The 14,388-nt window shown below is 39.0% G+C and overlaps 1 protein-coding gene across 1 annotated transcript in view; it reads left to right on the top strand.

Annotated features, from left to right (window-relative positions):
- Nucleotides 1–14,388, top strand: part of TFB1M (transcription factor B1, mitochondrial) — a 67,124-nt gene that overhangs the window by 29,440 nt on the left and 23,296 nt on the right. The window contains exon 5 of the mRNA XM_070796436.1: nucleotides 2,135–2,254. Within this exon, the coding sequence (XP_070652537.1) occupies nucleotides 2,135–2,254 (120 nt within the window). The remainder of the gene's footprint in view (nucleotides 1–2,134; nucleotides 2,255–14,388) is intronic.

Genomic DNA, 14,388 nt, shown 5'->3' with positions numbered 1-14,388 from the left:
TTTGGAACCCCTTTTTCCCTCCTGTGAATTGACCTGTCTAAAAATCGATACTCAGTATTGCCATGAATATGTTTTGCTTGCTCTGCAGATATAGATAGATACACACATGCACATGGAGAGTAAACGATAAATAATCTTTTGACGTTTTCCTGTGAGTGCAGTCACACTGTACCTGTCTTCTGTCAGTTATTTGCTCTATTTGGGGATTTATGTTGGAAACCCTTGTTATTCATTGTAAATATTATTTAGTCCATTGTCAGAATTACCACAGTTTAATTATTCATTCACCTATTGATGGATCTTTGTTTTTTGGATACTACATACAGTGTTGCAGTGAATATCCTTATAAATATCTCCTGCGAAGCAGGTCTCTAGAATATAGTCATAAAGGTAAACCTGACGGATTACAGCAGTTTACTCAACTTTAACTTTACTGTATATTGCCAGATTATAGTCCAAAATGCTTGTACCAGTTCCCACTCACTAGTAGCATATGAGAATTCCTATTGCTCCATATACTCCCCAGTACTAGGTTCTGTTAAGTCGTTTCTCTGTGTGTAAGTTTTATTTCATGAAATACGAAATTGTATCTAAAATGGTTTTAATATGCATATCCCTGATCTGTAATTTACTTGAGCTTAGTTTATGATTATAGTTCGTTTGGGTTGCTACAATGTTTCTCTTCGTATTTTCTATTAGTTTATCTTTTGATTATTGATCTGTAGGAGTTTCTTCTATATTCTGAGCACTAATCCTTTGTCCGGAGAAGGCAATGGCACCCCACTCCAGTTCTTTTGCCTAGAAAATCCCATGAACAGAGGAGCCTGGTAGGCTGCAGTCCATGGGGTCGCTAGAGTCGGACACGACTGAGCAACTTCACTTTCACTTTTCACTTTCATACATTGGAGAAGGAAATGGCAACCCACTCCAGTGTTCTTGCCTGGAGAATCCCAGGGACGAGAAGCCTGGTGGGCTGCTGTCTATGGGGTCACACAGAGTCAGACACGACTGAAGCGACGCAGCAGCAAATCCTTTGTCACATAAGAGTTTCAAATACCTTCTCTCAGTCTGTGACCTATCTTTATAGTGTTTTCATTATACAAAAAGTTCTTAAGTAGAACAATATATATCAGTCTTTTGTGACTACTGCTTTTGCATTATTAAAGTCTTCCTGCCATGGGAGTCATAGATATTTACTCATAAAATTTTTAAATTTTAGTTTTCACTTACTGTTAATTCACTTGGAATTTATTTTTGGTTGATAAGATATGGGCCTACACAGTCCTCTTTGTCGATTCCTGCTTATACCACAGTCACCAAATGATCCATCCTCCTCCCTCTAGCAGTCCACATGTGCTTGGGTCTCTGAGGTTTTTGTTCCATGGGTATATTTGTGCCTCTAACAATATGATCCTGCCTTAATTTTGATATCTGGCAAGGTGAATGCCCCCGTGTCACCTCCACAGAGCAGCCCCCTGCCCCGCATTGTTGACGTTCTTCTGGAGTGCCCTGGGGTATTCTTGGCCCTTTACTTTTTCATATAATGTTTATATGGAATTTAAAGTTCTTTTTAAAAATCCTTTGGGGATGTTGATTGAATTGTATATATTTATGAGTTAATTCACATATGTCTACTTTTAAAATAAAAATGTTTGGGTGCTTAAAAGAAAATAAGTTTTTTGTTTAAAAAAAAAAGTTCTCAAAATCAGCCAATTCAAGAGTTCTAAATATTCATGGTTGTATTACATTTAAATAAAGGACATACCATTGGAAATGTTCATTGAGACTTTGGGGTAGTTCATAAAACTAAAGCGTCTTGAATTCATTATTCTTGCTGTTTTCACCTGTCTATATTTATGGATTACTTGTTTCATACAGTATCTTCTACCTTGAAAATCCCAATAGCCAGTGGTAGGGAAATTTTCTAATTTGATTTCTTTTAAGTGCATTGTGTGTATAACTCATACTTCATAGATGTACCTCAGTTAGTGTCGAAGGAAAATGTTCCCCGTGTTGGCTATGTATCATGTTAGATAGATAGCCCATGCTTTTAAAATTTACCTCAAAACAATGTACCTGTGTTCATAGATGATGAATGAGTTTTTTGCCAAAATTCCTCTTGGTCCTTCCGCAGAGACTTACAGCTACTACTGGAAGCAAACAGCGAAGTCGCCTCTCCATCATGGCCCAGTACCTCTGCGACGTTCAGCACATCTTGACAATTCCAGGTCAGGCTTTTGTGCCCAAACCAGAGGTGAGTTTCTGATTATTTGTTTTAAACAGTATAGTATACTAGGACTAGGATGTGTGAGGATGTGTCATAGAAAATTATCTCTAGAATCTGATCTTCTATGCAAACTGTACCATAACTTTTTCCTTCCCTCTCCTAAAACCATAAAAATCACAGTGGTGGATCAGTTCAGTTCAGTCGGTCAGTCGCATCTAACTCTTTGCGACCCCATGGACTGCAGCACGTAAGGCCTCCCTGTCCATCACCAACTCCCAGAGTTTAGTTAAACTCATGTCCGTTGAGTCAGTGATGCCATCCAACTATCTCATCCTCTGTCATCCCCTTCTCCTTCCACCTTCAATCTTTTCCAGCATCGGGGTCTTTTCCAGTAAGTCAGCTCTTCACATGAGGTGGCCAAAGTATTCGAGTTTCAGCTTCAACATCAGCCCTTCCAATGAATATTCAGGACTGATTTCCTTTAGGATGAACTGGTTGGATCTCCTTGCAGTCCAAGGGACTCTCAAGAGTCTTCGCCAACACCATACTTCAAAAGCATCAATTCTTCGGTGCTCAGCTTCTTTATAGTCCAACACTCACATCCATATATGACTACTGGAAAAACCATAGCCTTGACTAGACGGACCTTTGTTGGAGAAGTAATGTCTCTGCTTTTTAATATGCTGTCTAGGTTGGTCATAACTTTCCTTCCAAGGAGTAAGTGTCTTTGAATTTCATGGCTGCAGTCAACCATCTGCAGTGATTTTGGAGCCCCAAAAAATAAAGTCAGCCACTGTTGCCACTGTTTCCCCATCTATTTGCCATGAAGTGATGGGACTGGATACCATGATCTTAGTTTTCTGAATGTTGAGCTTTAAGCCACTCTTTCACTCTCCTCTTTCACTTTCTTCAAGAGGCTCTTTAGTTCTTTGTTTTCTGCCTTAAGGGTGGTATTATCTGCATATCTGAGGTTATTGATAATTCGCCCAGCAATCTTGATTCCAGCTTGTGCTTCATCCAGCCCAGCGTTTCTCAAGATGTGCTCTGCATGTAAGTTAAATAAGCAGGGTAACAATATACAGCCTTGACGAACTCCTTTTCCTATTTGGAACCAGTCTGTTGTTCCATGTCCAGTTCTAACTGTTGCTTTCTGATCTGCATACAGATTTCTCAGGAGGCAGATCAGGTGGTCTGGTATTCCCATCTCTTTCAGAATTTTCCAGTTTGTTGTGATCCACACAGTCAAAGGTTTTGGCATAGTCAATAAAGCAGAAATAGATGTTTTTCTGGAACTCTGTTGCTTTTTCGGTGATCCAGTGGATGTTGGCAATTTGATCTCTGGTTCCTCTGCCTTTTCTAAAACCAGCTTGAACATCTGGAAGTTCACGGTTCTCATACCATTGAAGCCTGCCTGGAGAATTGTGCAGTAGTTTGAACACTCTTTGGCTTTACCTTTCCTTGGGATTGGAATGAAAACTGACCTTTTCCAATCCTGTGGCCACTGCTGAGTTTTCCAAATTTGCTGGCATATTGAGTGCAGCACTTTCACAGCATCATCTTTTAGGATTTGAAATAGCTCAACTGGAATTCCATCACCTCTGCTGGCTTTGTTCATAGTGATGCTTCCTAAGGCCCACTTTGACTTCACATTCCAGGATGTCTGGCTCTAGGTGAGTGATCATACCATCATGATTATCTGGGTCGTGAAGATCTTTTTTGTATAGTTCTTCTGTGTATTCTTGCCACCTTTTCTTAATATCTTCTGCTTCTGTTAGGTCCATACCATTTTTGTCCTGTATTGAGCCCATCTTTGCATGAAATGTTCCCTTGGTGTCTCTAATTTTTCTGAGTGGATAGTTAGCTCTTAATCTGATTTTTCTTCTCCTTAAACAGAATGACCAAACATCTAGGTTTATATGTGTTACCCTGATGGTGGTATTATCATTACTATAAATGTTTTCATCTTGAAGTTGTATTTTGTCCACTGCCTTTTCTGCATCTAGTGAGATCATCACATGATTTTCTTTCATTTAATTGATGTGTCATGTGTTACATTTATTGATTAGCATATGTTGAATCATCTTTACATCCCAGGAATGAGTCCCACATCATCATGGTATATAATCCTTTTGTGTTCTCAAATTTGGTTTGCTAATATTTGGTGAGAATTTTTCATCTGTATTCATTAGGGATATTGGTCTACAGTTTTCTTGTGGTAGCCTTATCTGGCCTTGTTTTCAGGTAAATGCTGTTTTCATAGAATGAGTTTGGAAATATCCCCTCCTCCACAGTTTTTCGGAAGTGTTTGAGAAGGATTGATTTTAATTCTTCTTTGAACGGTAGAATTTTTTAGTTAAGCCGTCTGGTCCTGGGGTTTTCTGTGTTGGGAGGCTTTTGATTACTGATTCAATTTCTGCTTGCCATTGGTCTGTTCAGATTTTCTGTTTCTTCCTTATTCAGCCTTGGTTGGTTGTGTGTTTCTAAGAACGTATCCGTTTCCTCTGAGTTGTCTCATTTGTTGGCATATAATTTGTTCATGGTTGTCTTGTCTGTTCCTGTGTGTTTCTTTAGTCTCAGTTGTAATGTCTCCTTTTTCATTTCTGATTCTGAGTCTTCTTTTTTCTTAGTCTGGCTAAAGGTTTGTCACTTTTAATTTTTCAAAGAACCAGCTTTTGGTTTTGCTTTTTTATTTTTCAATAAACTCCATTTATTTCCACTCTGGTCTTTATTTCCTTCTGCTAACCTTGTTCTTTTTCTAATTTCTTGAGGTATAAAGTTAGGTTGTTTGAGATTTTTTTAAGTTCTTAATATATGTATGTATTGCTGTAAACATCTCAGAACTGCTTTTGCTACATTCTATAGTTTTTCAATATGTTGTATTTTCATTTATTATGTGAGATTTATTTCTCTTTTGACTTCTTCTTTGACCAGTTGGTTGTTCAGAAGTCTGTTATTTAGTTTCCACATATTTGTAGATTTTCCAGCTTTCCTCTTGTTGATTTCTACTTTCAATACCATTGTGGTCAGAAAAGATAATAGGTGTGATTTCCATCTTTAATTTTCTGAGATTTGTGCCTTATCATGATCTATACTAGAAAATGTCCCGTGTGCATTTGAAGAATGTGTATTCTCTGCTGTTGTGTGGAATGTTCTTTATATGCTTAAGTCCATTTACTCTAGAGTACGATTTAATTCCAACAATTTCATTGTTGATTTTCTGTCTGGATGATCTGTCTGTTGCTGACAGTGGCATATTGAAGTTTGTTACTCTTAACTGCGTTGTCATCTATTTCTCCCTTAGGATTTGCTTAATATATTAAAGTACTCCAATGTTGAGTGTATATATATTTACTACTGTAGTATTTTAAAGATGTAGTGACCCTTTTATCATTATGTAACAACCTTGTTTGTCTCTTGTTAACCAGTTTTTGGCTTGAAGTCTCTCTTATCTGATACACAAATGGCTCGGCCCCTTTTCTTTTGATTTCAACTTCCAACCCTACACTTTGAGCCTATGTGTGTCTTTAGAGTTGAAGTGAGCTTCTTGTAGGTAGCATATAGTTGTTGTTGTTGTTGTTTTAATTTCAATTGGAGGATAATTACTTTACTGTGATGGTTCTGCCATACGTCAGTGTGAATTGGCTGTGGGTATCCATGAACCCTCCCTCCCTCGCCTGTCCCCACCCTCTCCCCTGTGTTGTCATGGAGCACCAGCTTTGGGTGCCCTGCTTCATACATCAAACTCGCACTGGTTACCTGTTTCACCTGTGATAAGGTATGTGTTTCTTTTTTCTCAAATCATCCCACCCTCCCCTCCTCCTGCTGAGTCCAAAATTCTTTTCTTTATGTCTGTGTCTCCTTTGCTGCCCTGTACATAGGATTTTCGGTACCGTCTTTCTAGATTACATATATATGCGTTAATATATGGTATTTGTCTTTCTCTTTCGGACTTCACTCAGTATAATAGGCTCTAGGTTCATCCACCTCATTAGAACTGACTCAAATGCCTTTCTTTTTTATAGCTGAGTAGTATTCCATTGGGTATGTGTACCACAACTTCCTTATCCAGTCATCTGCTAATGGACATCTAGGTTGCTTCCATGTCCTAGCTGTTGTACATAGTGCTGCAGTTAACATTGGGTATCTTCTTCAGTTCTGGTTTCCTGGGGGTATGTGCCCAGTAGTGGGATTGCTGGTTTCTATTGTAGTTTTATTCCTGGTTTTTTAAGAATCTCCATACTGTTCTCCATAGTGGTTGTATCAGTTTGCATTCCCACCAACAGTGTACAAGGATTCCCTTTTCTCCTCACCCTCTCCAGCATTTATTGTTTGTAGACTTTTTGATGATGCCCATTCTGACCAGTGTGAGATGATACCTCATTGTGGTTTTGATTTGTATTTCATGAGCAGTGTTGGTTTGTTTTTTTTTGTTTTTTAATCCATCTAGTCATTGTGTGTCTTTTGATTGGTGAATTCAGTTCATTTATATTAGATTATTGACAGAGGATTTACCACTGCTCTCTTCCTTATGCCTTCTGGTTATTTTGTATCACACTGTTTTTTCCCTCTCTGTGTCTGTCTATCTTTCTAATGTGGTGGGTTTCCATAGTCATTTACTCAATCTTTCCTTTTCTATCTTTCATGACTCTAGAGTTTGGCTTTGTGTTTAACATATGGCTTACCTAAAAAAATCTCAGAAATAAAATGGTTCTTCTTATGCTGATATCACCTTATCTTTATTTGTCTATAAAGATTCTACCCTTTTACTCTTCCACTTATATATCTTTATCACAATTTATCTCTTTTAGTGCTGTGAATTCATTGAGAAATTGTAATAGCTTTCCTTAAGCCTTTATGCTATAAGTAAGTGGTTAACATACCATTCTAATAGGGTTAAAGTTTTCTAATTCTGACTATTTTTCACCTTTTCCAGGGTATTGTGAACTTTTATTGTCAGTAAATAATGTATTCTTATTTCAGTTTGAAGAATTCCTTTTACCATTTCTTTCAAGGAGGTATAGTGGTGTGAACTCCCTCAGTTTTTGTTTTCTGGGAAAGCCTTTATTTCTTCTTCATATTTGAAGGATAACTTTGACAGATAATTGGCTGGCGATTTTTATCTTTTAACACTTTGAATATGTCATTCCACTCTCTCCTGGCCTGTAATATTTCTGCTGAGAAATCTGCTGTTAGCTCAGAGAGAGTTTCTTTGTAGGTTACTTCCTCCCCATGCCCCCACCCCATGCCGTTAAGATTCTTTCTCTATCATTGATTTTTGACAGTTTCATTATAATGTATCTTGGATAAGGTCTTTTGTATTGAGGTGATAGGATGTTCTTTTAGCTTCTTGGACATGTATGCTAGGTTCTTTCCCCAGGTTTGAGAAGCTGTCAGCAATTATTTTTCTAAATATACCCTCTGCTCTCTTCTCCTCAACATAGATCAATTATTCTTATATTTGGCTTTCTCCTCATACCTGATAGGTCTCAGGGTTTCTTCACTTTTAAAAATTTTATCTCACTCCTGAGTCATTCCTAAATTCCCGTCTTTCAAGTTCCTAATTCCTTCTTCAGTCTTATCTGCCCTTTCTTAAGCTTTCTAATGTATTTTTCAGTCTGATCTGCCCTTTCTTAAGCTTTCTAATGTATTTTTCATCTCATTCATTGAATTTTTCAGCTCCAGAATTGGGTTATTTTTTAAAATTTCAGTCTCTTTGGTAAAGACCTCATTCTGTTCATTAATTTTATTCTTGAGTTCATCAAATTGCCTTTCTGAGTTTGAAAGTGAAAGTGTCAGTCACTCAGTCACTGACTCATTGTGACCCCATTGGATGTAGGCCCCCCAGGCTCCTCTGTCCATGGAGTTCTCCAGGCAAGAATACTGGAATGGATTGCCGTTTCCTTCTCCAGGGCATCTTTCCAACCCAGGGATCGAACCTGGTTCTCCTGCATTACAGGCAGATTCTTTACCATCTGAGCCACCAGGGGAAAGCTCTGAGTTTACTTGTGGCCCATTGAGTTTCATCATAACAGCTATTTTCAGTTCTTTATAAGTTAGATTACAGTATCCTGTGCCTTTGAGTTTAGTTACTGGAGAACAATCATTTTCTTTTTGTGATACCGTATTACCCTGATTTTCATTGTGTTTGACTGGAATGTGCCTCTGCCGTTGCTTTTAAAGTAATACACTTACTTGTTTACTTTGGTAAACGTAATAGAAACCCTTGTTTTCCAGACGGTGGCTCTGTAGCTCAGGTTTTTGGTGTCTGTTTCTGATCTGGTTTTGGGGCTACACTCTGGATGGGGGGCAGTGGTGGGGAGTGTTTTTAAAAAAAAAAAAAAGTGCTGTAGGAAAAGCTGGTGGCAGAGTGGAGGGAGGTTTGGGCTCAGTGCTGGAGGCTTTGCATGCTCACAGCCCAGTGAGGACACCCTCAAGTGGGGATGCTTCCAGGGGTCCAAGGCAGACAGCAGGTAACAGTACCTTCCCTGCCCTCTGTTATACTCATCTGCCTCGTTCCCTTTCCTCTCCCTCCCCTCAGTCATAGAGGTTTCTCAAAAATCCAGATGCTGCTGGAGAGAATCAGGTCCCTCCAGTTGTAACCTGTACAGCTGGGCAGTCAGCCACTCGCCCCTTTCTCTTTCCATCTCCTCTGTGAGGCAAGTTCTCACTGTCCTGATGAAAACTCAGCCCTAGGCAGGGAGAGGGACTGACTCCTTGAGTTCCTCCTCCTCGCCCCCAGGCTGGTCTCTGTTGTGCTCCAGTGGCGTGCCTGGTTCTCCCTTTGACTGGCTGACCTCCACAAGTTCTCAGTGCCCTGCATGTCCGCCATGGATTTCAGTCTCCAGTTTTGCTTGCCCCAGCCCTGCCCCCATCAGTCACTGGGGGTAGGGTCGGCTCACCACCATCTTTGGGCCCAAAGCCCCCTCCAGGATCCTGTCTCCTTTGTGCAGCGCAGAAAGTCTGCTGGTTGGTCTGGTGCGAATGATGAGCTGTAAGTGAGAGGACTGAAAGAAGCGGCTCATTGCTGCCAAGGTGCTGATGCCACTCTCAGAATCCAAATGTTTTTTATTTGTAATGATTTCCCCCACTTTTTGGAGAAACTTTGTTTTGACAGCTTTGCTTGTGATGAGTCATCTGTGGAAAAATAGTTGGATATTAAACTAGGCTCTGACTATTATATGCTAATCACAGTAGAATAAAAGCTAAGTACAGAAACAAAGCTTCTTTGCCAGAAATACAAACCAATAAGCCAGTGTCTAGTTTAACAAAACCACTGCTGGATGAATTACTACAGGACATACATGTAGTATAAAATCTTATTTCTTCATTGAAGGTACACTGAGCCCCAACTGCATGAAAAGCCCTAAGCTAGGCAGAGAGGTGGTGGTAACAGGAATGACAAATCAGACATCTCCCTTCAGGAGTTCACAGCTAGTGAGGAGCAGTTTTCTTCTTGTTGAAACGCAAGTATAAAGTCTTGCAAAGCTTCCTTTGGATTCTTTGACATTCACTGATATAAGTAGATATCATGAAAAATTGTGTTATGTGGTTTTTAGATTTAGGTGTAGGTGTATGTTATTGGTTTAGAATGGAGCCCCTGACCAGTAGCATTCGACCTGTTTGTACCTACTGAATCATGACCTGAGGCATCTCCGTGGCCTTTGCTGCCAGCTTCTACTTCCTCTGCCACGTCAGTCACAGTTACCCAAGCTTTCCGGGGCCTTTAGGAATTCAGTCCGTCTTCCACTTTTATAGCAGACTTAATTGTCATCTTTTTCTTAATCAAACTCAGTATTACCTTCCTTCAGCATGTCAAGCTTTCAGACATTGTAAATAACTTCTTCCAAAATAATAGATCCTTTTAGATCCTAGACAGAATTTGTTTGAAGATACCTTTTGGCTCATCAGATTTAACACATTGGTGCTCTCAGGGATTTTTTGCCCTAGAACAGGTGGCCACTGTAATGAAGACCAAGTCACCATAGAGCTTTCTCTCTTCTTATAAGGCATATATATGTGTGTGTACAAGACTTTCAATAGTATAAGACCCAGTTATATCAGGAACCAAGATCTTTACTTTAGGCTTTTATATTGGTGGTTATCATTGTCATCCAGAATCTTCAGGCTTTTTACCAGAGGTTTCTTAGAGTGGGTATTAGAGTATTTTACTGGAAGGTTTTTCTTTGTTTTAGTTACCTAGTTGAGAGTAATTGATGGTGTTTGGAGGTTATTATCAACTTTGTCTTTTATTTAAAAGGATAAGATCCACATGTAGTTTATTAAAGCACTTCGCAGGTGACTTAGTGGTGAAGAATCCACCTGCCAATGCAGAAGACCTGGGCTCGACCCCTGACTCAGGAAGATCCCCTGGAGAAGGAAATGGCAACCCACTCCAGTATTCTTGCCTGGAAAATTCCATAGAGGAACCTGGTAGGCTGCAATCTATGGGGTCGCAAAGAGTCAGACACAACTGAGTGACTGAACACGCACGTAGTTAACTAAAAGTACTTTCCCCTCCAGGACTAAGGCCTTATGAAAGTATTATTTGTAAAATAGCTAGCTGTGTCTTTGATTGTTTTTTCCCCCACTGAGGATGTTTGCTTTTTTGGCAAACTAAGCATGCAGAAGTTTTCTTTGCTTAGTTTTTATTGTGTTATAAATAATACATGTAGGTAATTTATTTGTAACCTAAGCAAATGGTAATCAAGGGAGAGAGAATGTATTATTATAAAGGAAACAAATGATTAAATTTTAGTTGTAAAAGAATATGCTACTTCTCTAAAGTAGTTTTACCATATTAGGGCAAATCAGGAGTACTCTGAGGAAAGCCAGAAAATATTTGACTGATTGTTAACATTGAGCAAATCTTTAAGAATTCGTTTTCATAAGAAAGGGGAAGAGTTTTTACAGAATTGATAAAAAATAACAGTATATGGCGGTCCTGCTGGCTAAATCCTTCTAAACAGAAGAAGAGAACGTCTCAAGCACAACACAGACAAAATATGCTCAGTGCTAAAATAGAGGTGCAGGCAGATTCCTGAAAGAGTTGAAAGGGGGAGGTTAATTCTCTGTATATGCTCAGAAGAAATTTACTAAAATTCAATACGTGTTCTTAATCAAATTCTAAGAATTAGATTTGGAGAAATTCTTTTGATATAACAAGAAAGGCTTACTTACAACCATCTTAGGATTTTTCCTGCGAGAATCGATTAACCCTTCTAATAATCAGTCTTTAACTAACTTAATCAAAATCAAGCTTTAATGACAGAACTTTCACTGCTGTAAACCTATTACAGCTACACCTGGCTCACTCTTGCCAGACTCTTCCCTCTCATTAACTTCTCTAGCGCAGTCCCCAAAGTTTGAACCCCAAATTCTTTTCTATTTACAGAAAACACAATCTCTTAGGTTCTTAAAATTAGACTAATCTGTCTATTCTAATTTTTCTTACAATTTGTAGTAAATGGATTTTTAAGTTAGAATTTTTTATAATTTTGTATTTTTCTTTCACTGAGTTAATAACATTATTTTACCAATTAGAAGACAAAATCTCTTTTGCAGTACAGATTCACAGTTGAAAAATGCTTCCATGAGAACATAAGATTAGTTTAAGTCTCTCAAGCTGGCATCTGAAAACCCCTGAGAATCCATACATTTCTGGGGTTCCACAGTAATTTTTTTCAATTAGACTGCACGTTGTCGTCAGTCTCCATATCCATGGTTCCACATTGGTAGACTTAGTCAACACCCAGATTAAAAATAGAAAAAAATTCCAGAACATTCCAAAAAGGAAAGCTTGAATTTGCCACTTATTGTCATCTATTTACATACCATTTACTTTGTATTAGGTATTATAAGTAATCGGAGATGATTGAAAGTATTTGGGAGGATGTATGTAGGATCTGTGCGAATGCTGTGCCACATTGTATAAGGGACTTACTTGAGTGTCCTTTGATTTTTGGAATCCATGGGGGTCCTAGAACCAGTGCCCCACAGATACTGAGAGACTGCCGTACTCAAGTGTGAGAAATCCTGAGCCATTAGCTATTCCCTCAAAATTTTATGTCACCTTTTTTCTGTTATAAATTGTGGTTGTGGATCTGCTGCTTTAACATCCTTTCCACATCACTGTCCTATACTCCAAGGTAGCAGAAAAGACACTTAGATACAATCTGAGAATTGCAGCAGGCCCTTCTGATTGATGTGACAGAGACACTGGTAGAAGAGCTAGAAGTGCTTTCAAGTCAGCTGGTCCTCCTGGAATTCCAGTGCTCCTAGTTCTGAGAACTTGGTCATGTTAATAGGCTGAGTTTTAATACATCAAATAGGGTAGTAATGTCACGCTTAGTGTTGTTGGTGAGGAATAGAAATAATCGAGATGCAGTGCCTAACAGGAGTAGCTCACACAAGGAGACAGTTAAAGGTAGATCTTACTGTTATCAGTTCAGTCACTTAGTCGTGTCCGACTCTTTGTGACCCCATGAGCTGCAGCACGCCAGGCCTCCCTGTCCATCCCCAACTCCTGGAGCTTGCTCAAACTCATGTCCATTGAGTCGGTGATGCCATCCAACCATCTCATCCTCCGTCGCCCGCTTCTCCTCCTGCCCTCAATCTTTCCCAGCATCAGAGTCTTTTCCAGTGAGTCAGTTCTTCACTTCAGGTGGCCAGAGTTTTGGAATTTCAGCTTCAGCATCAGCCTTCCCTTGAATGTTCAGGATTGATTTCCTTTAGGATGGACTGGCTTGATCTACCTGAAGTCCAAGGGACTCTTCAAGAGTCTTCTCCAACACAACAGTTCAAATGCATCAATTCTTTGGCGCTCAGCTTTCTTTATAGTCCAACTCTCGCATCTATACATGACTACTGGAAAAGCCTGAGCTTTGACTAGACGAACCTTTGTTGGCAAAGTAATGCCTCTGCTTTTTAATATGCTGTCTAGGTTGGTCATAGCTTTTCTTCCAAGGAGCAAGGGTCTTTTAATTTCATGTCTTCAGTCACCATCTGCAGTGATTTTGGAGCCCAAAAAATAAAGTCTGTCACTTTCCCCATCTGTTTGCCATGAAGTGATGGGACCGGATGCCATGATCTTAGTTTTCTGAATGTTGAGTTTTAAGCCAACTTTTTTACTCTTCTCTTTCACTTTCATTAAGACGCTTACTGTTATGGTTATAAACAATTATTTATGGACTAGTTGTAATATCCTAATAAAGTAATGTGGATTATAACTTTTAAGACGTATAATTTATATCTTGTCTATTTAGAAGTATGGTATATGGAGCAAGTAACACCCTAACATAGTACAGATTGAAAGCATAAAATTGTGTCAGTACAATCTTAGATGAATTAAAGATGTTACACCCCTGACATAAAGGTCAGCACTTTGGGGCATCCACACGTGACCTTTGATAACAACAGCAGTTTAGAGGCTTTCAGCTGCACTTGCCCGCAGCTCTTGAGGCCTCAACCTCTGGTAAAATAATCTTAAGCTTAGTCAATGGATGAGTCTACAGAAGATACAGGGGAGTACCTTGATGTACCACTGTCAGTCAGTCTGACTCCACCTCCTGGAAGCAGTGGTGCCCTGACCTTCAGTAGAGTCAGCCCCTGATCCATGAGCCATTAGCATCCAGTACCCACAACAGCTGGGGGAGCGGAGTTAGGGGTATGGTGCCACCCACAGCTCTGGTTTCTGCCACTAGACAAAGCTGTCACATTCCTTATGTGGCCTTCTCTGACCTGGTTACCTGGGAAGTTCAAAACTAAAGTTCATATTTAATTGCTTTAACAACTGTAAACCAGGATTATTCCTGTCTTCCTTTTCTTTGTGATTTTAGCCTGTCTTCTTTATCTTTTGGTTTTTGTATTTATTGGGCCAGCAGTTTTATTTTAAATTGTCTCAAATGCTTTTTGGAAGTGGATGAGTCTAAAAGAAAAACGTGTAAATTAAAAGTCAGTTTTATAATTAGAAAAATACCAGCATTGTCCTCCTTAAAAATCAGATAAAACAAGTGTTGAATAGAAAAAAAAGTATTTACAATTATAATCCATTTTAATTATGCTTAATTATAATTCAACTTAATTAGTTATGCTTTCATATGTACTCAAGAGTAAAATAAGCAATAAATATAAATCCAGGGAGGAAACAAAATTGCTTTTTTGCA

This window comes from Bos indicus, chromosome 9 (assembly GCF_029378745.1).
Source record: "Bos indicus isolate NIAB-ARS_2022 breed Sahiwal x Tharparkar chromosome 9, NIAB-ARS_B.indTharparkar_mat_pri_1.0, whole genome shotgun sequence".
NCBI classification, from domain to species: domain Eukaryota; kingdom Metazoa; phylum Chordata; class Mammalia; order Artiodactyla; family Bovidae; genus Bos; species Bos indicus.
Note: the sequence above shows the minus strand (reverse complement) of the source record. Positions and strands in the feature narration are given on the sequence as shown.